The sequence below is a fragment of the Arvicanthis niloticus genome, chromosome 6 (assembly GCF_011762505.2).
Source record: "Arvicanthis niloticus isolate mArvNil1 chromosome 6, mArvNil1.pat.X, whole genome shotgun sequence".
NCBI lineage: Eukaryota > Metazoa > Chordata > Mammalia > Rodentia > Muridae > Arvicanthis > Arvicanthis niloticus.
The window spans coordinates 36,726,004-36,750,829 of record NC_047663.1 but is presented as its reverse complement, the minus strand read 5'-3'; the positions used below and the strand labels follow the sequence as shown (position 1 = coordinate 36,750,829).

Genomic DNA, 24,826 nt, shown 5'->3' with positions numbered 1-24,826 from the left:
GCAAGGTTTTTTTTTGTTTGTTTGTTTTTTTTTTTTAAAGTAGCCAGCCTGTATGTAACTCACTGTATAGCCTAGGCTGGCCTACAACTTGTTATCCTCTGTTTTAGCTTCCACAGTTCTGGGATTATACATGAATCCTTCCTCTTGCCTCCTCCACTCTCTTTTTTTGAGATAGAATCTTATGTAGCTGAGCCTGATCTGGAACTCTTGATCTTCCTGCCTCTTCCTCCCAAGGGCTTTGGGCTTTGCTGGGATTACATGCATAGGCTCTGTTTCCCTTTTAAAGCAGTTAATCTTCTAGTATTATGAATTTTCATTTGCTTGTTGCAAAAATATATATTCATATTTACCTTATTATTTTGAATTGTTTTATTTATGAAAATGGTTCTAAAGGAGAAGTAATATCTCAAGTAACAGTAGGTAGAATTGCTGGGCAGTGGTGGTGTACGCCTTTAATCCCAGCACTTGGGAGGCAGAGGCAGGCGGATTTCTGAGTTCGAGGCCAGCCTGGTCTACAGAGTGAGTTCCAGGACAGCCAGGGCTACACAGAGAAACCCTGTCTCGAAAAACCAAAAAAAACAAAACAAAAAAAAAAACCAAAAAACCAACAAAAAAACCCCAAAACCAATAGGTAGAATTTTATTGTAAGCCTTTCAAATAAATACTGACATAAGACCTTCAGAATCTGGACAGAGCAGAACAGTTCTGCCATGTGCCTTGCAGATACTCTTTTTACAATTTATCTTTATCATAACCCTAGATATTTAGAAAAGTGTTCTCCTTTTTAAGTCTCCTGGGACATGTATGTGTGTGTGTGTGTGTGTGTGTGTGTGTGTGTGTGTGTGTATCTACACTGAGAGAAAACACTTGATTGACAGGACTGGCCTACTTTTTCATTTTTGCAGAACTCAGCAGTGTTTAATAGGTGACAGCTAGTCTCTCATATCTTCTGTCTTTAGACTGTTGTGGAATGTTACCTTTGGTTGCAATAGCTGGATACACACACATTTTAATATAATTGTTTATTTTTTGAGACCCTATGTGAGCCAGGTTAGCCTCAAACTCACAGAGGTCCTCCTACTTCTACGTTTCAAGTATTGGGATTAAAGTATGTGTCACCAAGCCCTGGAACGAGTAAATGCAATATCTGGAAAGCAGTTTTATTGTGTGTTACCAGCCACGAGGGTTTGTACCTGTAATTTGAGCCCATCTTGGGCCATATAGCATGAGCTACATAGTAGAGATACTTTTCCAAAATCCAAAACAAACATCATCTGTGCACTCTGCCTCTTCAGTGCCCATTCCTATTGTTGTTAAGTACTGATCTGTTCATTGTCATAGTTTTACTTATTCCAGGATAGTATACAGTTAGGACTTGTAGAAGCCCCCATACCAGGTTTTGTAGTACATGACTTTATCATTTAAACACTTGCTCCTGGGGTTCTGTAGCATAGCCAGTCATTCCACTGCTGAAAAACTCTCTCTATACTTGGCCCTCGAGATGAAAACAACTGACTGCACACCTGCTCAGAAAGCTTTGGCATTTCTTGAGGAATCTCCAGACTACATTTTGAGAGCCACCTTTCTAATGTGCATTCAGCTTTACCTTTTAGATTTTAACCTAAAACTTAGAATTTTTAAAAAAATCTAAGCAATGTAGTAGAGACAAAGGCTAATTTTTTTCTATGTGGCAGTGAGCAACTGCTTGGACAGTTACACACCTCTATTGATTAGGAGGCTGACCCGGCTTATGTCTTGATTTTGCTGAAAAATGGCCTTGAGTTTATCTTCTTGTACTTTTTCTGGTTAAGATAAACAAATGTCAGCTCTGTTGTAGGATAGCTTTGCTTATTGTAAAATGACCCTGGAATGAAGGAAGCTTCATCTGGCTAGAGACTTTGCATACACTACACATTTCTATTTGCAAACAAAGCTGTGGCTTCCAACAAGTGTGCAATGTAACTTGTGTACAGACCTTATAGTTAGGTTTTTATTTTATGTGTATGTATATATACATTTGAATGTATGCTGCATATATGCAGGTGACTGGAGTCCAGAAGATTTCCTGGACCTGGAATTAGAGTGCCTGTGAGCCACCAATGAGGCTGCTGGGAACGGAACTTGGGTTCTCTGTAAGAGCAGTAAGTGCTCTTCTGTGCTGGACCACCACTCTAGCCCTGAAGTTACAGTTTTTTGAGAAGATGCTGAATTCCTGGGGCATAGGAAATTTACTTGATTATGTTGGGTATTGGGGCTCATGCCTGCTATCCCAACATTCTAGAGGGTAAAGCAGGATTGCCATGAGTTGGTAGCCAGCCCAAGTTGAATAGTAAATTGTAGGCAGGCCTGAATTACATAGTGGGGCCCTGTTTATTGAAAACTTATCTGTTAAGCCAGCCGAGGTGGCATTTGCCTGTAATCCCAGCATTTGGGAGCAGAGGCAGGGAGACTGCTAGGTTTGAGGTCAACATTATTTACAAAGCAAGTTCCCTTATAGCCAAGGCCACAAAGCAGTCATTTTGGTGGCTACAAAGGGACTCCTGAGAATCTTAAGGATTGCTTTCAAGATTTCCTTTGTCTTTGAAATCGCTGTCTTGGATATTTTTATTATTTTTGTTCTATTACGTGTAATCTTAAATGAATCTGTTTTCAGGTTGTAGTCTGTTGAATCCTATGAGAGATAGTTGAGATAGTTGTACATATACTTGTTTTTTCCACATGTTTGTTTATTCTGTCTTTCACTTACTAGTATTATACTCCTGCTTCCTCCAATTCTCTCCCTCCCTCCCTCCCTCTCTCCCTCCCTCCCTCTCTCTTTCTTTCTTTGTGAGAGAGACACTGTAAGAGTGTGTGTGTGTGTGTGTATGTGTGTGTGTCTGTGTGTGTGTGTGTGTCTGTGTGTGTCTATGTGTGTGTGTGTGTGTGTGTGTGTGTGTGTGTGTGTTAGTTACTTGGGATTGAATTGAGTCTTATACATGCTAAGCAAGCACCCTACTGCTGACTTGTATTCCCAGTTCCCATAATTAATTAATTATTTAAAATTAAAATTTAATTAATTAATTAATTATTTTGAGACAGGGTCTTACTTAACTCTGGCTATAGACCAGGTTGGCCTTAATCTCACAGAGATTGTCTGTGAATGCTTCCTGATTGTGTCACCATACCTGGCCCTCACAATCTTTTAAATTGAGGCTTTTTTTTTTTTTTTTTTTTGCATTTCTGGAAGTCAGACCTAGTCCTTGTACATGTAGGCAAATCTCTGCCACTTAATTGTACCACTGGTCTTTTTCTATACGTTTTTAATATCGGTGGACTGGATGCTTTTTATTTACTTTATGTATATGAGTACAGTGTTGCTCTCTTCAGACACACCAGAAGAGGGTATTAGATCCCATTACAGATGGTTGTGAGCCACCATGTGGTTGCTGGGAATTGAACTCAGGACCTCTGGAAGAGCAGTCAGTGCTCTTAACCTCTGAGCCATCTCTCCAGCCCTCATTATATTTTTAAGAAGATATTTTTTCTTGATTATTTTCTTATTTTTTAACTTGAAATTTTAAATTAAAGTTATTTTATTTGTTTTTTTTTTTCTTTGATTTTTTTTTTAATAGCATTTAAAAAGAAAGTGTAGTTTTTGCCTTTTCACTTAAAAATGCCATCTGGACAGTTGGACACATGCCTTTCGCCATTTGGGAGCAGGTGTATTTTTGCAAGAACTGAGCCATTTTATGATAAGTTATTTCCTGACGTCCCTCAGTCCTGACCTAGGCTGTTGGCCAGCAGTCTTGTTTTTGCAGCCTTCTGTTGATGTGTAGTCAGCTCTGCATGTCAGGCTGTTCCTCTCCATTTGCCTTTTAATACAGAACAACAGCAGAATGTGCAGAAAAAATAGTGTCTTGTAACACTGCTTTGGTTTTAGACTTTTTTTTTTTCTTAAACAAACAGTACCATTATTTGTCTTGTTTCTGACACCCAAGGACCATAATATCCTTGCCAGTGAAATATCGGGAACTCTCAGTACATTTGTATTGGAGACAGCTTACTGGAGTTGCTCTGTGCTAAGGCTCGCCTGTCAGGTGTAGTCTTTTAGAGAGAACACTTGGGCTTTAAGATGGGTTTGGAGACAGAATGCTGGCATTCATTCTCAATGCATTTCTCCTGTTTGATGTTCTTGTGAATGACCGGTTTACTTCATTTTCCTCATTTGAGCTTCAGCTTTGAAGAAACAGAAGAATGCTACTGCCTTTCGTCTCCTACCTCTCCTTGGTTTTAGAACTGAAAGATGAACTTATTCTCAAAGGATGGTGAACAAGGGACTTTTTGCAATTATGCTCTATATTGACATTTTTGGTTAATGTGTTTCAATCTGTTTCAGCTGTACTGTCACCATATCAGAGATGACCACTGGCCACATGGTGACTGCTTAAGTTGAATAAAAGTTAAACTGTAGCATCAGTGTCCCATTTCCTACTGACAGTGTTTCCTAGCACTGTGTTAATGTAGGACAGTGCACATTGACCATTTCCCACTGTTGCTCGGCTCTCCTGGCTTGGCCTTTGTTTCTTTTGCTTGTCCTCTTTAGGTGAACTTGTCTACTCACTCTTGCCCTGTCAGTCTTATCTGGGTGTGTGTGTACCACGGAAAGTATGGAGGTCAGGACAACTAGGGCATTGCTTTCTGCCTTCTACCTTGTGACACAGGGTTTCTTTGCTGTGTTTCTGCTGAATACACCATGCTAGGTGACCAGAAAGCTTCCAGGGATTCTGCTATCTCTGTCTTCTATCTCCCTGGAGGAGTTCTGGGATTGTAGACATCCCTGCATTTATGTCTGGCTTTTGCACAAGTCCTGGAGATCTGAGTTCAGATCGACAGGCTTGCACTGTCAAGTGCTTCAGTGCATCCAACCATCACTACTATCCTTTCTTCAGGGTTTTGTGTTTTTTTTTTTTTTTTTTTTTTCCTTCTGTAGTACTGGATATTGAACCTAAGGGCTCATATATGCTAGCCAAGAGCTTTACAACTGAGCTGTATCCCTAATCTAGTTTTCCAGACTGTGAAGCCAATTGACTCTCAGTGCACATAAAGTTAGTTAATGTTCATTTAGTTTAGGGAGATGGGGTCCTGCTACTCAAATACAATAAACTAATTAGAAGGTGACATGTGGACCAGTGTGTCAGATTTCTTATTAATAATGAGGCTACCTGGCAAATCTGTATGTTGGGCTAAAGGCAAATCAGGTGGGTGCCTAGCATGCTCAAGGCTCAGTGTTCCCACCAATGGGGTGGGGAAAGTCTTCATATCAACTGGTTTGTTTATCTTCTGTCAACTTTTAATTTTTTTTATTACATTTATTTGTGTGTGTAGGCATGCATAAAGGTCAGAGAACACCTTGCAGGAACCAGCTCTTTCCTTCTAATATTTGGACCTTGTGGATTGAACTTAAGTCATCAGGCTTGGTGGCAAGCCCTTTTCCCTCCGGAGTACCTTGCTGCTCCCCTTGGTTATATTTGGAGATGAGATTCTCATTATGTTGTCCAGGTGACCTTAAATTTTATGATCCTCCCACCCAGTCTCCTTAGTAGGTGGGATTACAAGTACTCAGGCCACCACACCTTGGGAACTGGTTTGTTCACCTGGTGTTTGAGCAGTCTCTCTTTGACCTGGCCTTGCTGCCTTGTGTGGGCTGAATGGCCAGCGAGCTCCAGGGATCCTTCTGTTTGCCTCCCCAGCCTGCATTCACCTTACGCGGGTGCTACCAGCACCAGCATGCTTTGCTTTTATTTGGTTCCTGAGGATAGAATTAAAGTTCTCCTGTTTTCACGGCAGGCACTTTACAGACTCAGCTATCTTTCTAGTGCCTCTATTGATATTTAAAAAATAAAAATCAGAGAAGCTTTATGTATGTGTGTGTGTTTTGGAGGGCATGACACAGGAAAATCATGGTTAATTTGAAATAAGGGTATTTCTTTTATATAAGACCCATTCAGTCACACCAGGTACAGAATTAGCAATCATTTCCATTATTCTTTATTATTCTTTGATTTCTTTTTAAAAAATAATTAACCATACTTACAAAAGTTTTAGGTACCCTGAGGTGACTAACTCCTTTTTAACTAACTCCTTTGGCAAAGTTGTAGGAGGATTTTTCTATCCTGTAACTCCCAGATATGTATCTATAAAGCTTTTGTGTTCTTGAGGTCTAGTTTCATGCTTTGAACTACAGAAACATTTACATATATAGGAATCTGTTCTCCAAGGAGGCTCTGAGCCTTCTGCCACGGCCTTCCAGGGGCCTGAGGTCTGAGTCAGCATGCCCAGCTCCTGTTCTCTTCTAACCAGAGACACTGCAGTTGACATTCTTCTGTGTCCCTCATCCCCCAATGGAACTGGAAAACCTATTTATCAGGGCTCTTTTTCACCCTCCTTACTGTCTGAGTCCTTCTGTCCTGTGCTTTTCTTTGGCCCATCCCTTCATTTTCATATTATTTGCAGGTGGTTCTGTTTGGCCTAATCTAGTCAAATTCCTCTCATGTAATTCCTACCCTGCTTTGTCTGTCTTTTTATAGCAAGACTTATTATATCTTTGCACTTGAATATATGTCATTATTTTGTGATAATATAGTCTCATTTTATTAATTTCTAACATATCAGGCTTAGTTGTATTTTAATCATGTAGACTACTTATGTACTCTATTCACTTTTTAGTGTAATGAACAAGTCTGGAGTGAATCGTGTCGTTTGGAAAAGACCTCGGCTCACTCACAGTGGACCTGTTAGAAGGAGCACAGTCATTGACCAGATTCCTTTTCTGGCTGTAGCAAGAGCACTTGGTAAGATGGACTTACATTTGGTAAAATCATGCTGTATTTTCTGCTCTATCTAGTGGTGAAATAGAAGATGATATGGAGAGATGAGGCCTTACATGGTGAGATTAGAGATGATGGAAGTGTATGGTAATACTTTAAGAGCGAGGGAAGAGGTAAAGTCTGTATTGTTCTTTGCTTGTGATTGATGGCTATGGGCTTACTCATTTTCTTCCTTTTCTTTCTTTCTTTCTTTCTTTCTTTCTTTCTTTCTTTTTTTTTAAAGATTTATTTATTTATGTGAGTACACTGTAGCTGTCTTCAGACACACCAGAAGAGGGCGTCAGATCCCATTACAGATGGTTGTGAGCCACCATGTGGGCGCTGGGAATTGAACTCAGGACCTCTGGAAGAGCAGTCAGTTGTATTCATGTTCATTGTAGGGATATTTAGAGATCTGTGTGTCTGTCAGTACTCATTCAGATATAAGCCTGCATGCTTGTCAAGGCTTCATGTTATGATTAAAACAATTTTCAATATTTTTCTTTACTTTAGCCCTTAGTAATCTTAAGCCTCAGAGGTTTGGTTTTTTTGTTTGTTTGTTTGTTTCCTTAGCAAAATAAATTGTTGATGCCAAAATAAAAATAGTTTTTTCCTAGTCTTCTGGTTTTAGAATGAAGATTAGATTTTTTTGTTTGTTTGTTTTGGTTTTATTTAATTTTGAACAGAATGAAATTGGTTTATTAAGTAAAATTGAGAGAGAACTGAGAGTAGGAGAAACTGAGAGTGGGAGAAATATTCTTGTTTTGTTTTATTTTTGAGATCTCATTGTAGCCCAGGTTGGCCTGATATAAATGTATGGCCCTGTGTGGCCTTGTCATCATAATGAACCTCCTGTCTCAGTTTGCCAGTTGGCTGGGATTACAGGGCTTACCACATATAGCTGCGACCACTGAATTATAACTAATGAGATACCTGCTTTGGCTCTTCTGCATAGGGGTGGTTTATCTAAAGAAAATTCTCGGGGCTGGAGATAGAGCTCAGCAGTTCAGAGCACTGCCTGCTCTTCCAAAGGACCCACTTCAGTTCCCAAAATACACATGACAGCTCACAACTGTCTGCAACTCCAGTTTCAGGGGATACGACATCCTCATACAGACATGTGCGGAGGCAAAACACCAATGCACATAAAATAAAAATAAAAGAAAATTCTGTGAGGAAATAACAGCTTGTTTTTTGCTAGATAGTACCCTAGTGTCAGGTGTTTTGGTAAGCCTTGGATGTGTAATGCAGGCAGACTGTTGTCATGTCCCATGTCCCATCTTGCTGGGAGTGGTAGGCAGCGAAGATGTAAATCAAGTAACTTTACATTAGGAAATCCCTTGAAAGAAAGAGACAGTGCTGAACTAACTAACTTACTTACTTTCTTTCTTTCTTTCTTTCTTTCTTTCTTTCTTTCTTTCTTTCTTTCTTTCTTTTAGAAGGGAAAAATATACATTGTGACAGAAATGTCACTTTTAGGGATTATTGTGTTAGCTGCATCTTGGAAGTGGAGAATGGACTAGCCTTATGAAAAATATTTCAGGAGTAGATCCTGATGTGGGAAAGATCATGTAGTGTATCAGGAATTGTCACAGTGCTGGAATTAGGCTGGGCATGTGGCTCAGATTCTAGAGCACCTGCCCAGCATACACATAGACTGGGTTATATCCTGGTACTGAATAAACTAGCTGTCATAGTGCACACATGTAATCCCAGGACGTGAGAGGTGGAGGCAGAAGGATCAGAAGTTTAAGGTCATCTTCAACTACAGAATGACTTTGATTCAAGGTCTATTGGCATACAAGACCCCCTGTCTCAAAAATAAGCAAAAAGGCTTGAGTTGGTAAGGTAGACCTGATGAGTTTTAGTCAAGGCTTAGGTGTACTAAAAGTATTATGGTCTTTAGTCTGGAAATGAAAATTATACAGGTATACACATGCCACAGTGCTCTTGAGGAGGTTAGAGAACATCTCCCAAGGCATCCCCCCCACCCCCCCCATCATGTGTGTGTTGGGGATTTATTTCAGGATATCAGGCTTGGTACAAGTGCTTTACCCACCAAATCACTCATTGACCTATTTTTTCTAATTCTTTTTATAAAAAAATTAAAAAAATTTTTTTTAGATGGGGTCTCTTATAGCACAGGCTGATTTGAAGAATTGGATGTGTAGCTGAACTGTCTTTAAACCCCTGATTGTCCTGCCTCTACTTGACAAGTGCTGCTATTATAGTCAGTGACTATTCACCATGACTGGCTTCAAGATTTATGTCATAAAAGGTTATTTTGATTATAGTTTTGATACTAGATTACTGAAGCAGGGATTGGGAACCCTTGTGGTAGGTCAGCCACAGAGTTGATGACAGTTTGGGGGAAGTTGGTTGCTGGTCTGACAGTTGCTGCTACTTGTGAGCTGTCAGGTGTTTTGGAGCAAGCCCTGGAACCAGAGGAGCTAGGTGCTCCTGGTGTCCTTTCAGCACCCTCTACTGATGGAAAGGGGAATGACTACCAACAGGCAAGCAGCTGCCAGTACCGAAGGCTCCCCCGTTGATCTACCGAAAAGACATCCTGTGATGCTATTAGGGAGCTGGCTATAAATATGTCGTGATGAATTTAAATTTTCAGACTATAGGGATTTTTACTAATAAATTCAAAGCAGTTTCAAACCCCATCTCAAGTACCTTTTGGGTAACTCTCTTCAGAAGCCTGTCATCTGTGTATTGGGTGTGTACTGCCCTTTTTCTGAGTGCCTCTTCCGTAGTCTGCTTTAAATTTCATTTTTTAAAATTTTATGTGTATGGCTATTTTCCTTGCATACATGGTTCTGTACCATGTATATGTGCAGTGTGCCCTTAGAGGCCAGAGAGGGTTTCACATCTTATAAGACTGGAGTTATTGTTGGTTTTGAGCTACCATGTGGATATTGGGACTTGAACTCTGATCCTCTGGAAGAAGAACCAGTGTGTTCTTAACTACTGAGCCATCTCTCCAACTCCTCTTTCTGTCTTCTTAATGCCCATTCTTTATATTTTTTCTCATTTATTTATGCATTTGTATATGTGCATGCATGCCACAACACACACGTGGAGGTCAGAGGACAGTTTTTGAGATACAGTTCTATCCTTCCAGGATGTGGGTCTCAGGGATCAAGCTCAGGTTGTCAGGCTGTTCATCAGTCACCTTAGCTACTGAACTATCTCACTGGCCCAGTGCCTACTAAATCTATATTATCCATATGAGAAATTTCTTAATTAAGAAAGAAGAAGGCACCGGGTGGTGGCGGCGGCGGCACACGCCTTTAATCCCAGTACTTGGGAGGCAGAGGCAGGTGGATTTCTGAGTTCGAGGCCAGCCTGGTCTACAGAGTGAGTTCCAGGACAGCCAGGGCTACACAGAGAAACCCTGTCGCGAAAAACAAAACAAAACAAAACAAAACAAAACAAAAGAAAGAAGAAGGCATTCTCTAGGGAGGAAGTGGGCTGAGAAGAAGATAGCCATTCAAAAGCAAATGTCAACTGTGTGTCATTTAAAAAATATTTATTATAAACATGTTGGTACACGTACTTGGAAGGCAAGAGGCAGGCAGATCTCTGAGTTTGATGCCAGTTTGATCTGCAAAGTGAGTTCCAGAACAGCCGGGCTATACAGAGAGACCCTGTCTTGAAAAAACATATATGTATCTATGTATATATTGACTATTGACTTCTCTCTGTTGGGTTTAACAAGTTTGCAGAGCTGTTTGTGGTGCTGGGGTTTGAACCCAAGGCCTCATATGCTAGCAAGCACTCTACTGCTGAGCTGCACTGGGAGTGCTTTTCAATTTCATAATGGGGTCCTACTGAGTTGCCATATCTGGCTCAAACTTGGAATCAATTCTCCTCCCATCCTTCAGAATAGTGGGATTCTGAGTGTGTGCTACCATACTTAGCTTTATTTTAATAACTTATTTGTTTTTTGTGTGCAATGAAATTACCCATGGATAATTTCCTCCTATTCAATTCATCCTACTGGGCTGAGAAAGAACTCCAGCATAGTATTGGAAGACAAGTGGCAGTCAAGACATAGTATTCTTTTGTTGTTGTTCAAAAAGAATTAATGTCCTTAATTATTTTCTTCTGAATCTGAGGCTCAAACCTAGGTCTTTGTATGTCCTAATCAAGTACTCTTATTTCTGATGTATATCTCTACCCCATGTCATAGTTATAATTTATATGTTTTCATCGGTATTTAAATGGTATGTGGTGCTGAGTTACAAGCCCTGACCCTAAGCTCTAGGTTATTTTTTTGTGTTTCTGTACTTTGAGTATATTATCCAGCATGCCCTCCTATCTCATTCCTGACATCCTCTCTTTCACTATTTTGTTTCCCCTAGATAGTTTCATATCTAATTTCATTCTATAATTACATGAACTTACATATCTGCTTAAAATCTCAGAAACTCAAATGAGAGAGAACACGAGTATTCTGAGAGTGCTTAGTTCATTTTGCAGTTTTCTTTAGCACTACTTTAAGGTTAAGGAGGGTGTTTGCTGCAAATCCCCATGCTGGTTCTTGAGCATGTTGAGGGAATTCTCTTGTTCCTAGAGTGATTGTGTGGGTTTTAAATACTGTTAGTTGTTCTGTATTTATAGGAACGGATCTAGGGACTCTGTGCTTTAGTCAGTGATGTGACTCTCTTGCAAGTAATAGTTAGTGCTTCTTCTGCCCCCTTTCCCTAGGTGACTTGTGGAGCTATGATTTCTTCAGTGGTAAGTTTGTGGTGTCACCTGAACCAGACACCAGTGTCCACACTCTTGACCCCCAGAAGCACAAGTATATTATCCTGGGAAGTGATGGACTTTGGAATATGGTTCCACCTCAAGATGCCATCTCCATGTGCCAAGACCAAGAGGAGAAAAAATACTTGATGGTGAGAAGTGACTTAGTGGTTTGATGTTGTCTGAAGTGTTTGAGTTTTGTTGTCCATGGTTGTGAGTCTAGCTAAGGAGGTTTGTGTTGTGTCTTATTCTTTCTCTGAACAAACTCATAACCATTTCTAGTGACTCTCCTCCTTTTCCAAATGCTTTGCAACTTCTGGGCTTTTCTGTTTCTATGTATTTGTCTATTTTGGATTTTTCCTATACATATGATTATATACCAAATGGCCTTTAAAATCTAGCATTCACTTAGCACAACATGTAAAGTAATGTTTGTTTTCTGGCACTAAGCATTGAATTCAGAATGTAATAGAGGCTAGGCAAATATAGGGTGTCTCCTAGATTGCATAGGCTGACCTACATTTTGGGATTAATTCTCCTGTCTTACTTCCTGATAGTAGAGATGACAGGCATGCATCACTTTGCCTCATGCTCAGTCCTCAGCACCTAATCTGAAATAAAGACTCTAAATGTCAATCCTATCAAACTGAGTTTGTTAAAGCTAAGAGTTGTTATTTCACCATTCATTCTATTACCCAGACTTAGTGTTTTGCAGTTAGTGATCAGATAATAACAAAGATGAAATAACTTGTTGGGTGGTAGTGCACACCTTTGATCTCTGGACTCAGGATGCAGAGACAGGTGGATCTCTGAGTTGGAGGCCAGCCTGGTCTACATGGTGAATTGCGGGACAGCCAGAGCTATATAGTAAGACCCTGTCTTAAGAAACAATAAAAATTAAAAGAACAAATGAAAGAAATAGCTTGTATGGAATTATTTTTCTCCATGGAGCTTTGCTGAGTAGTAAAGTAGATATGCTGAAAAAGTGAAGGGCAGAGGAGTGCTTGACAGTGAGTCTCGATGGCTCGAGTTGCCTGATGGCTCGAGTTGCCTGCCGTGTGAGCCATGTGCCCAGAAGAGTTGGGGAGTCAGCAATTAGCAGGAAACATGGACACTGCCCTCAGTCAGTTTACATGCATACTTTCTACCTTTTGTTATGTTTAGGTTTTTTGAGACAGGCTCTCATGAAGTCCTCTGGTTTCACACTTAGGCAGCCGAGTCTAGCCTTGAACTCTTGATCCTTGTGTCTAAACTTTGCAAGTGGTAGGATTACAGGTGTGCATCCTCATATATGGCTCTTCTTTTAACGTCACTAAAATTAAGATCCTTTTTCCAAATGGTGTATTATAATTTGATAGTGATTTTTCTTTTATGGCACACAAAATGTTGTTTTCTATAACTCAAAGCTTGTGATATTCCATATCTGTAATCATAGTACCTAGGATGTGACGCAGGAGGACTACCAGTTCCAGACCAGCCTGGGCTACACAGTGAGCTCTAGGATGTTCTGGGCGATCTCTGTGTTGTCAGTGTGTTTCCTCCTTCTTGGGCACCAGTGGTTTCTTGGGTAGCTGGCATTCTGGACCAGGTCACTGTGGTGGGCTCCTCAGTTGTGTGGAAGTCTGTCCCTGCAGCTGTTTTTTTCCCTACCATGACTAATTGTCTTATATGTTAATTATATTTATAATAATTTAATTCCTCTTAAAGAAAGATGACTTCTCTGTAACTTTCCTTACTTCTTGATTAAAGAGATAAAAACATCCTTTATAGCCCATCCTGGTAGCGATCCTCCTGCCTCAGCCTTGTCAGTGCTGAGATTAGAGTTTTGTATCATTATACCTGGTGAAACAGTATCTAATTTAACCACCAGATAAAATAAAATTATCTATCTATCTATCTATCTATCATCCATCTTTTTGAGGCAGGGCTTATTAGTGCTGACTGTGCTGGAACTCGATGTGTAGGCTTTGGACTCAGAGATGCATCTGCCTCTGTCTTGCAGTGCTTGAATTAAAGGCTTGCAATACCATGCCCTGCCCTAAACTGTATTTTTAAATGATTATAGAAATTTTAGATCATGTTTGAGAAATTGAATTTTATTAATTTATTTGGCCACACTTTAGCTTTTTTATTTTTAAGTTTTTGTTTTATTGTGTTTATGTATGTGGTGTGTATGCATGTGTGTTGGTCAGAGGGTAGATTAAAGAGGAGCTGGTGACTCCTACCATGTGGGTCTAGTGGATTAAACTGAAGGCCTGGAGTCATCAGGCTTGGCACAGGCACTCTTACCTACTGAGCCATTTTACCAGATCCACCAGGGGTTTAATTTGAATTATATGTAATAGTAAGTAACTGAGAGTTAATGTTCTTCCTTCTTGTTCTCTTAAATATAGGGTGAGCAAGGACAGTCCTGTGCTAAAATGCTTGTCAATCGAGCACTTGGCCGCTGGAGGCAGCGTATGCTTCGGGCAGATAACACAAGTGCCATCGTAATCTGCATCTCTCCAGAAGTAGACAATCAAGGGAACTTCACTAATGAAGATGAGCTCTTTCTGAACCTGACTGATAGCCCTACTTACAACAGCCAAGAGACCTGTGTGATGACTCCTTCTCCAAGTTCTACACCACCAGTCAAGGTACACAGTGCTACAGGGATGGGTGTGTGTGTGTATGTGTGTGTGTGTGTTACTTTTTTTTTTTTTTAATTTTAAAAAATTTATTTTTTATTTTTTTGATTTTTCGAGACAGGGTTTCTCTGTGTAGCCCTGGCTGTCCTGGAACTCACTCTGTAGACCAGGCTGGCCTCAAACTCAGAAATCCGCCTGCCTCTGCCTCCCAAGTGCTGAGATTAAAGGCGTGCGCCACCACTGCCCGGCTGTGTGTTACTTTTCTATTCCTGATAAAGCACAATGACCAAAAACTAATTTATATAAGAAAGTGCTTACTTTGTTAATCTGGCTTATGGTTTCAGAGGGTCAGAGTCTATGAGGACCATGAAAGAACAGCTGAGATCACTTTTTTTTTTTTTTTTAAAGATTTCATTTTATGTGTATGAGTGTTTTGCTTGAATGTATGTTTGTTTACCATGTACGTGCCTGGTGCTGGCGCTGAGCTGCCATATGGGTATTGGGATGTGAACCTGGGTCCTTTGCAAGCACAAGTATTCCTAACTGCTGAGCCTTTTCGCCAGCCCTGAGAGCCCACACCTTGATCCGCAACCAAGAGAGAGAGCATTGGGAATCTCTCATGTCTTTTGAAATCTCAAAGCCTACTCTCAGATACACACCTCCCTCAACAAAGGCCACCTGTCCTAATTCTTTATAAACAATTGTACCAGTTAGTTGTACCAAGTGTTCAGATATCAAGCCATTCCAACACATCTTGTTTGCTTTTGAGACGAAGTCTCATTGCTGTGGCCCATGGTGACCTTACACTGGCTGTGTAACTGAGGATGGTCTTGAATTCCTGATCTCCCTACTTTTATCTCCCAAGTGCTGGGATTACAAGATTTACAATCATAACTGGTTAATTAAGACAGAATTTTGGATTTAAATTAAGTTCAAGAAAATGATGGTACATAAAATAAATCTTAAAAAAAAGGGGAGGTGGTGGTGGCTAGAGATGGCTCAGTAGTTAAGTGCATTGTCTCCTCTTCCAGAGGTCCCGAGTTCAATTCCCAGCAACCACATGGTGGCTCACAACTATTTGTAATGGGATCCGATGCCCTCTTCTGGTGTGTCTGAAGACAGTGACAGCACATAAATAAAATAAATAAATCTTTAAAAGAAAGAAAGAAAGAAAGAAAGAAAGAAAGAAAGAAAGAAAAGAAAGAAAGAAAGAAAGGAAGGAAGGAAGGAAAGAAAATGATGGATCTTTGCTATATAATCCATTGCTGGAAAGAACCCCTTTCTCCTCTGCCCACTTAGTGACACTGAGTGCACTGCCCCTAAACCATATCCTCCAGTTCTTCAAAAGCCATCTGCACACAGGACCAATTTAAAGTCAGGCATATGTATATAACACAACAGAAAAATTATTGTGGTCACTGAAAAATGTTAATACGTGGAACTATTGATTCCCCTCTATGAATCTATGAACGTTGTAAAACATTTATAAATCTGTGAACCACTTGTATATATAATAGTTAATTTAAACTTACAATACAGAGCTTCTTGATATGATCCATGTTATGAAAAACAACACTGAGAAATCAAATATTTTGAGCAAAGTCATACAGAATCAAGATTGAACTGACCCTTAGGATATTGGGTCTTTTTCTTAGCATGGCTAAGAACAGCATTATCTTCGTATGTATTTGTTTGACACATTATTTCAGGCCTCCAACCTGATCCTCCTACCAGAGTTCGGGGATTACAGAAGTATGCCACCATGCCTGATTATTCAATTTCTTAGTGTAAATTAAGATGGAATGCATTTGAGATGTGCTGAGTTGGGACTAGAGAGAGACAGTTCACTGGTTAAAGTACTTGTCTGGGGCTGGAGAGATGCCTTAGTGGTTAAGAGCACTGACTGCTCTTCCAGAGGACTTGAGTTCAATTCCCAGCAACCACATGGTGGTTCACAACTATCTGTAATGGAATCTGATGTCCTCTTCTGGTGTGTCTGAAGACAGCTACAGTGTACTCATATACATTAGATAAATATTATGCTACATCATCTATTAAGTAAATTTTCAAAGAGTCAGTGAATTGTTTTGTTTTTAGATAGGCTGTCATGTAGCCCAGGCTAGCCTTGAACTCCTGCTGGGATTATAGGCCTATTCTAGACATTGGCTTTGGAAGGACTTTTAATTTGGGTACTGTGATTGTGTAAGTAAGTGTCTGGAGTTTATCATTACTATGTTACCTCTTACTTCACATAGATGGCAAAAATACACACGCAATGAGGTGAAGTGTACTCTGTCATCAGTAATTGACAATGAGCTTTTTTTTTTTTCTTTTTTTCTTTCTTCCCCCCTTGGCCTAGTTTGCTTGTTTTTGCACTAGGATAGACCTCAGGGTCTAGTGAATGAAGCATAAGCACTCTACTGCTAAGTTATATGCTAGTTCATTAGTTTTGGCTGGCCTTGAACTTAACGTATAGCCTAGGTTCACCTTGAATCTGTGGTTCTCTTGCCTTAGACACTTGAATAACTATGATCACAGGCTTGCTTCATAGTTTGAGCTGATTCATAACACTGAGTTTTTCTGTGTTGGTTATCAAACCCAGGTAAGCATTCTGCCACAGTTACACCCTTTTTTGTTTTTTTTTGAGACAGTGTCTTTATATATATAGCTCTGGCTGTCCTGAAACTCACAATGTAGACCAGGCTGGCCTTGAACTCACAGAGATTCACCTGCCTCTGCCTCTAAATGCTGATTAAACATGTGCAACTCCATGCCCAGTTTCTTTTTGAGTTCACCACTATGTGAGTGTGGGTGTGCATGCCACAGCGTTCATGTGGAGGTCAGAGGATGATTTTATGCTGTTTTCTCCTCTTGCTTTTATGTGGGTGCTGGGCATTGAACTCAGTTTGCCAGGCCTCATGTTGGAAGCATCTTTATCTTACATACTGAACCATCTCAACAGCCCATAGTACTTAAAAATAAAAATTTTTGTTTATTTGATGTTAGTGTTTTTTAAATAGGGTCTTCTGTACCACAGGCTGGCTTCAAACTCTTTATATACCAGAAGCTGGCTGTGACCTCCTGATTGTCTTGCCTTCATCTTCCAAGTGCTGACGTTACAGGCGTGCACTTGTACACTTGGCTTTCGTAAAAGAGACTTTACATTAGAGGTTTCTTTTCAAGCCAGGCATGGTTGTGTGTGCCTCTCTGACAGCTGGGTTAGGAGGATCATGGGTTCAAGGCTATCTTGAGCTAAGAGCAATACTTTGTCTCAGGAGGATTGCCATGAGCCTAGCTTTACATAGATCATGTAGAGCTAACAGATTAATATGGGTAGTTACATACTAAAGTCATATCTCAGGAAAAAAAGACTTTCCATTGAAAAGTTTAAAATAATAGAACAGAATGACACCTATTACAGTTTCATTTATTTAAGGCTTTGAAGATTTGTACCTATTTTTGATTAGTGACTATGTTTATTACTTTCTTGTTCCCTAGTGTGCTTATGGAGTTGCCATTTAGGCAAATAGAGAAGGGTTCCTTATAGTGTTAGGGATCTAGGCACAAAGTGACTCGTGCTGTACTCTCCAGATCTGGGGGCTTACACAGGAGGATCACTGCAAGTCCGATAGTAGTCTGGACTACAGAGTGAGATACTGTCGCAGACAGCAAACGTTTCTTACCACTGGAACTCTTGGAGAGTTATGGGTAATGTTATCAAGATCCTCTATAAAAAGGGAAAGGAGGGGTGATGTACAAGCAGGATCACTGGTGTCCTAACCCCCAGAATCCATATGTGAGCTGGGCATACAGCAGGAGCATTTGTAATCCTAGCACCGCCGTGGGGAGATAGAATGTAGAGAAAGGGGAATCCATGGAAGCTTATGGGCAGCTTAGCTCGAATACACAACAGAAAACAGAAACAAAGTGACCTTATCTCAAACAAGGCTAGGACCAACACCTAAGGTTATCCCCTGACCTTTACCCATGCCATGACATACAAGCACCTGCATCCACACACATAAATGTACACACACACACATATGCCGTATATGCACATACACACTCAGAAGTATTGTGCACATGTAATCCTAGTGCTTGGGAAGCTGAGATGGTGGGAATCTCAAGTTCGAGGGCAATCTGGAGAGTTTGAGACGATTATAGGCTACATAGTGAGACCCTGTCTCAAAAAAAGAGGGTGATCTATTACTATTCTTACTGAGGTCCCTTCGTGACCTGTTTTTTTCAGTTGATGTCTGGTGTCTAATGTTCATGGGACAGGGAATTACTATCTATCTTCCTATTATGACATGGTTGCTTTACTGTTTTACTTCACAGTTCCTAGATGGATAATAGTCACAAATTAGAATTTAGGAAAGAGAACATTTTTTTAAAAGAACCCTCTGGAAAATTTTCACTTATAGTTTTAAGCTAACTAGTTTTAACTAGTTTTAGTCAGGAAGGCATTTATAGGACTGGGGATCTAGAGTTGAGTTGATACAGAGCTTGCCCATCATGTATGAAGCCCTAGGCTCGATTCCTTGTACTATATAAGCTGAGTATTGGCCTCTATCTGTAACCTAGCACTAGAAAGTAGAGGCAAGAGAATCAGAAATCTACAGTCGCCGGGCGGTGGTGACGCACGCCTTTAATCCCAGCACTTGGGAAGCAGAGGCAGACTGATTTCTGAGTTCGAGGCCAGCCTGGTCTACAGAGTGAGTTCCAGGACAGCCAGTGCTACACAGAGAAACCCTGTCTCGAAAAACAAAACAAAACAAACAAACAAACAAACAAAAAGAAATCTACAGTCACCCCTAGTTATATAGCAAGTTCAAAGCCAGCCTGGGTTACATGACACACTGTCCCAAATTTTTTTCTAAAAAGGCCATTGAGAGGCATTGAGGTAACTTGGTTGATGACAGTGTTTGCTGCCTAAGCTCAATCCTGGGATCTTCACAGTGTGAGGAGAGATCACATGTAACTTACCCACTGACCTCTGCATATGCATAATATGGTGTGTGCACTCTCATATACACACAAGTTTTTTGAGAAGTGTAAGTTAACAAAAATTTTAAATTGCATTTATTTTGTGTGTCTGTATTTGTTCTCACACATATATGCCATGGCAGGACAATAATGTAAGTCTGTAGGTCTTAATGCATTGAATAGGAATTTGCTCTTTCTCACCCCAATTCTGTCATCATTATGTCACATATGTCATGCTTCAATTAAAATTGGAAACTAGTTTATGTAGGTAGGCATTATTTAATTTACTAGAAAGTTAGGATGTCAGCTTAAGTTTTTCATGGGCTTATGTCAAAAAATAAAGATTATATGTAAAATAATTAGAGCTAGTTCATCAGTAGTATATTATTGTACATAAACTTAAAATACAGAGTTTTGGCTGGCAGCGATTATATATAACTTTAATTATAGCACTGGGGAGACAGAAGCAGGCAGATGTTAGAGTTTGAAATCAGCCTGATCTACATAGCCAGATTCAGGACAGCCAGGGAGGGCTACAATGAAAAATTCTGTCTCATTAAACAAATGAATGAATAAGCAAACACAGTAATATGGAGTTTGGGTAAAGAAATTAAAATATCTGGGCGACCCGCGCCCTATTCTCCCAGTTCGAATCCCGCATCCCCCGTGTGACTCTGCCCGAGTCTCATGGGGGGAAAAGAAATTAAAATGTCAAAAGCAATAATTTTGCCCTTTTCTGCATCTGGGCACAGAGTGAATGACTTGGTAGAATGTGTGCTTGTGGCTATTTGAAGGGATCTGTTTTGAAGCCTTAAAATATTTTACTTGGTCCCAGCTGTAGTTGGGAAATAACCTGTGAGCATGTGGTCTTCTCCCCTTGGATACATGATGCTATTTCTCTTGTGATGCGATGGATCTTTCTGTGGTCCTTTGTACTGATTGCCTCTTTGTAACTCTCCACCCCCAACTTAGGGTGAAGGAAGTGAGTGCATGCCATGCTTTGCCATCTGTTTGTTTGTTTTTGAGATAAAGTTTCTCTCTGGGGCCCCGGCTGCCCTGGAACTTGCTTTGTATACCAGGCTGGCCTCAAACTCAGAGATCTGCCTGCCTCTGTTTCCTAAATGCTGAGACTAAAGGTATGCGCCACTACCTCCCAGCTGGTTTTACTATCGTTAACAATCTCTTAAGAACTTACTGTCTGTGTCAGTTTATTGTGCATAGGATAAATATTTTTCCTTTTTTCCCTTCTAGTCACTGGAAGAAGATCCATGGCCAAGGCTGAACTCTAAGGACCATATACCTGCCCTTGTTCGCAGTAATGCCTTCTCAGAGAAGTTTTTAGAGGTCCCAGCTGAGATAGCTCGAGGGAGTATCCAAACTGTAGTGATGACCTCAAAAGACTCAGAGACCCTTGAAGAAAATTGCCCCAAAGCCCTGACTTTAAGGATTCATGATTCTTTGAGTAATACCCTGTCAGTTGGCCTCATGCCAACCAATTCAACAAATACTATCATGGACCAAAAAAATTTAAAGATGTCAACTCCAGGTCAAATGAAAGCTCAAGAAGTTGAAAGAACCCCTCCAGCCAATTTTAAAAGGACATTAGAAGAATCCAACTCTGGCCCTCTTATGAAGAAGCACCGACGAAATGGCTTAAGTCGGAATAGTGGGACACAGGCTTCCAGTCTCCCTACAGCATCACAACGCAGGCACTCTGTCAAACTGACCATGAGGCGCAGACTCAGGGGCCAGAAGAAGATGGGAAATCCTCTTCTACACCAGCACCGGAAACCAGTGTATGTGTGCTGAGATGGGCCTGGGAAGTGTAGGGATCTACCTACCTGCGACTCGAGGGCTTTTTAAACTTGGTGCCGAAGTTGAACATTTTTAAGGGGACAAAATAAAGAGTATACACTCTGACTTTTTGGAATTTAACAGTTTTATTCTGGCCTTGTACTTGCCTGTATTATAATGTGAATTTTGTAGCTGTAGGGAATAAGTTGCTGTAAGATGTGTGTAAATTTGTATCCTTTACAGTTTAGTCTCCTACTCTGACACACAGTAATTGTGACAACAGGGCTAATGTTGAAGAAAAGTCAGAAGAATCTTTACAATTTTAAAAATGTCTTTAAAGTTTTTAAAATGCTTATTACACACTTGTATACACCCCTTGTGAAGAAAACATGACTTTTTAAAGAAAATTACTAAGTGAACTGGAAGAGTGAAGTATTTTCATAGTGATCTGTGCTCCACTTAATGTCTCCTAGGGACCATTAGTGTCTTTTTACAATTACATTGTATTTCACATTTCCTAATTCAGAAGTAAACCTTTCATAGAAAAAATACTGAGCTGTGCTAACGTAGCTGATTTTAGTCTCCTTGTCCCACTCATACTATGCAGTATCTCTTAACTTCAGTAGCATTCTTCTAGAACAGTACATCTGCTGTGGTTACTGAAATCTGTGGCACGGAAGGAGGTGTGTCTGCCTAACACACTACCAGTCGTCCCAGACCAGTGGCATTAGGCCATCTAGTTACTCTCTTCTAGTGTTTGCTTAAAATATGTGAAGTTTTTCTTGCTATTTCAATAACAGATGGTGCTGCTAATACCCAACATTTCCTAAATTATTTTCTATCATACAGTTTTCATTGGTTATGTGAGTATGTCTATCCAATAAATCAGTGAACTGATGCCCTTATGTTGCTGGTGTTTTGTTGGTGACTCTTCATGGTAGGTACCAGCAGCCAGATATGTGATGTAACTGTGCTTTTTTGACTTGAAATACATACAGTGCTCATTTTTATTTTAATACAGAACACATAGAAACAAACTAAATATCTATCAACATGATTCAGTTATCACTTTAAGTGCTCGGTAAAGCTCTGCCTCCATTCCTCGGTGATACAGTAAAACCTAATGGAGATACTGAAGCTCTAAGATTCTATAAACGTGTTCTGTGTGCAGTTGTGCTCTTTAGAATATCTTAAGCTCTTGATTTGGAACAAGAAGCCTCACTGAGGGCATTGGATGTGCCTGAGCTGGGAGAGTGCTTGCCTCACACACAGGAAGCCCTGGGCTTGATCCCACCACTGCATAAACTGGGTATGTTGCACTTAGGACATAGAGGCAGGAGGATCAGGGATTCATAGTCATCCTTAGTTAAAAGTTTTCAGTTAACCTGAGAATCATGAGACAGTGTCTCAAAACAGTAGTGGATAAAACAAAACCAGAGAGATAAATGAGGATCAGGAGAGATAAAAGGACTAGGGGTTTAGTGTGAGGGTTCAGTGTGATTGCACGCTTAACAGGCGCAAGGCCCTGCATTTAAAAAAATAATTAGGGCTTGGGGATTTAGCTTGGTGGTAAAGTGCTTAAGGCCTTGGGTTTGGTCCTCAGCTTTGTTGGAGTGGGGTAGGGGGAGATAAATTCATTAATATTTTATATGTATGATTATTTTGCCTGCATGTAAGTATGTGTACCTTGTATATGCTTAGTGCTCTTGAGGTCTAGGAGGGTGTCAGATCTCCAGGAACTGGATTTAAAGGCAAGTTGTAAACCAGTAAGTAGGTACTGGAAATCAAAAAAAGACCCCCAGGAAGCCGGCTAGTGTTTTTGACTTCTGAGCCATCTGTCTAGACATAAGGCCCTGCATTTGATCCCTAACACTAGCAAAATGAAGACTGACTTGGATATGCTATGCTGCCTACGACATTTGGATACTGTTTTCTGGGATGGCACCGTTGAATAAAGAAACTTTTAGGAAGTGGACCCACTAAGATAACTTTGGGAATGCTCTTAAAGGGAGTTTTAGGAACCTCTTGATAATTATTAAATATGCTAATTGTGTAAATTAGTTGATTCCATTGACATGTCTTCATGAATGTACCCCGTAATTTCAGGTCTGTCTTTCAGCTGCCTTTCCTTACTGCCACTCCCCAGTCCTGAACAGTTCTAGTTAAATTCTTTTGGTTGTCTGGCCTTGGATCTGTAGGTTTGTATTCTTTACCAGATTTAGGAATCTTTTAATTATCAACTTTTCTTGTTAACTTTTTACTGATTCTTTATGAGTTTCACATCCTGCACCTCAGTCTGGTTCATCTATCAGGCCCCTCATGTTCACTTTTCAAACTTGCAGCTTTCCCCACAAATAAAAAAAAAATAAATAAAACAAACAAACAAAAAGAAAAACCAAAAGCACAGAAACCATCTCGTCGTGGAAGCTGTATCCTCTTGTTGCCCTGTGTCTGTGCCATGGAGACCCTGCAGCTTTGGATCATCAGGACTGGCCCTTTTACACATCCCAACTGTTGGCAGATGGTTGGGATTTTGGGGTAGGCCAATTCAGAGATCTAGATCTGGGCCTGGGGTAGTAGCTGAGGTGGTTATCGAGTGGGCTTTCTCTTACCTGCACCACCAGGGTGAGTTACGTAGGAGGCAGGGTCAGCTCTCATGCTCTCTCATGCCCTTCTGAGAAGGCTGGCTCACTGCTGCCTTCATCAGGGCCAGCTCCACTGTGTTGCCCAGGTGAGGTGCAGGACCTATGGCCATCCAATCTAATACCACATTTAAAAAAAAAGATTTATAGCCGGGCGGTGGTGGCACACGCCTTTAATCCCAGCACTTGGGAGGCAGAGGCAGGTGGGTTTCTGAGTTGGAGGCCAGCCTGGTCTACCGAGTGAGTTCCAGGATAGCCAGGGCTACACAGAGAAACCCTGTCTCGAAAAACAAAACAAAACAAAACAAACAAACAAACAAAAATTCCCCATGCCTCCGAGCCTTCTGACTCAGGCACCATGGGAAGCCTGAGGCTTATTTATTTATTTCATGTGAGTACGCTGTTGCTGTTTTCAGACACACCAGAAGAGGGCATCAGATCCCATTATAGGTGGTTGTGAGCCACCATGTGGTTGCTGGGAATTGAACTCAGGACCTCTGGAAGAGCAGACAGTGCTCTTAACCACTGAGCCATCTCACCAGCCCTTATCTTCTTATTTTATTCTTTGAAACAGTCTTGGTATGTAGGTCAGACTCACTTTGGATTTGCTATCAACCTGCTTCAGCCTCTGGACTGCTGGATTATAGGCATGCACTACCACACAGGTGGGCACTTAAGGGTTTTATTTTGTAGTCATTTGAAAGGCAATCTAACACACTAATAAATCTTACACATGCTCAGCTAGTAATTTGTTAAAATACTTGGTAACAATCAGAACAAAGCTAGCTCTGAAAATGGACGCCGTAGTCTGGCTAAGAAGGAAGTATCTGGATGTGGTGTAATGCTTACCTATAGTCTCAGTATCTTGGGGGTTGAGATAAGAAGATCAACCAGGCAGTGGTGGTGCACGCCTTTAATCCCAGCACTTGGGAGGCAGAGGCAGACAGATTTCTGAGTTCAAGGCCAGCCTGGTCTACAGAGTGAGTTCCAGGACAGCCAGGGCTACACAGAGAAACCCTGTCTTGAGAAAAACCAAAGAGAGAGAGAGAGAGAGAGAGAGAGAGAGAGAGAGAGAGAGAGAGAGAGAGAGAGAGAGAGAGAGAGAGAGAGAGAGAGAATATGAATGAGAATATGAATATGATGATCAAGGGTTCAAGTTCATCAGCCCTTTAGTGAG

At 40.6% G+C, this 24,826-nt stretch overlaps 1 protein-coding gene across 1 annotated transcript in view; it reads left to right on the top strand.

Moving 5' to 3' along the window:
• Window positions 1–21,912, top strand: part of Ppm1d (protein phosphatase, Mg2+/Mn2+ dependent 1D) — a 36,683-nt gene extending 14,771 nt beyond the window's left edge. The window contains exons 3-6 of the mRNA XM_034507426.2: window positions 6,706–6,830; window positions 11,562–11,752; window positions 13,994–14,236; window positions 20,465–21,912. Of these exons, the coding sequence (XP_034363317.1) occupies window positions 6,706–6,830; window positions 11,562–11,752; window positions 13,994–14,236; window positions 20,465–21,022 (1,117 nt within the window). The 3' untranslated portion in view covers window positions 21,023–21,912. The remainder of the gene's footprint in view (window positions 1–6,705; window positions 6,831–11,561; window positions 11,753–13,993; window positions 14,237–20,464) is intronic.
• Window positions 21,913–24,826: the final 2,914 nt, after the last annotated feature.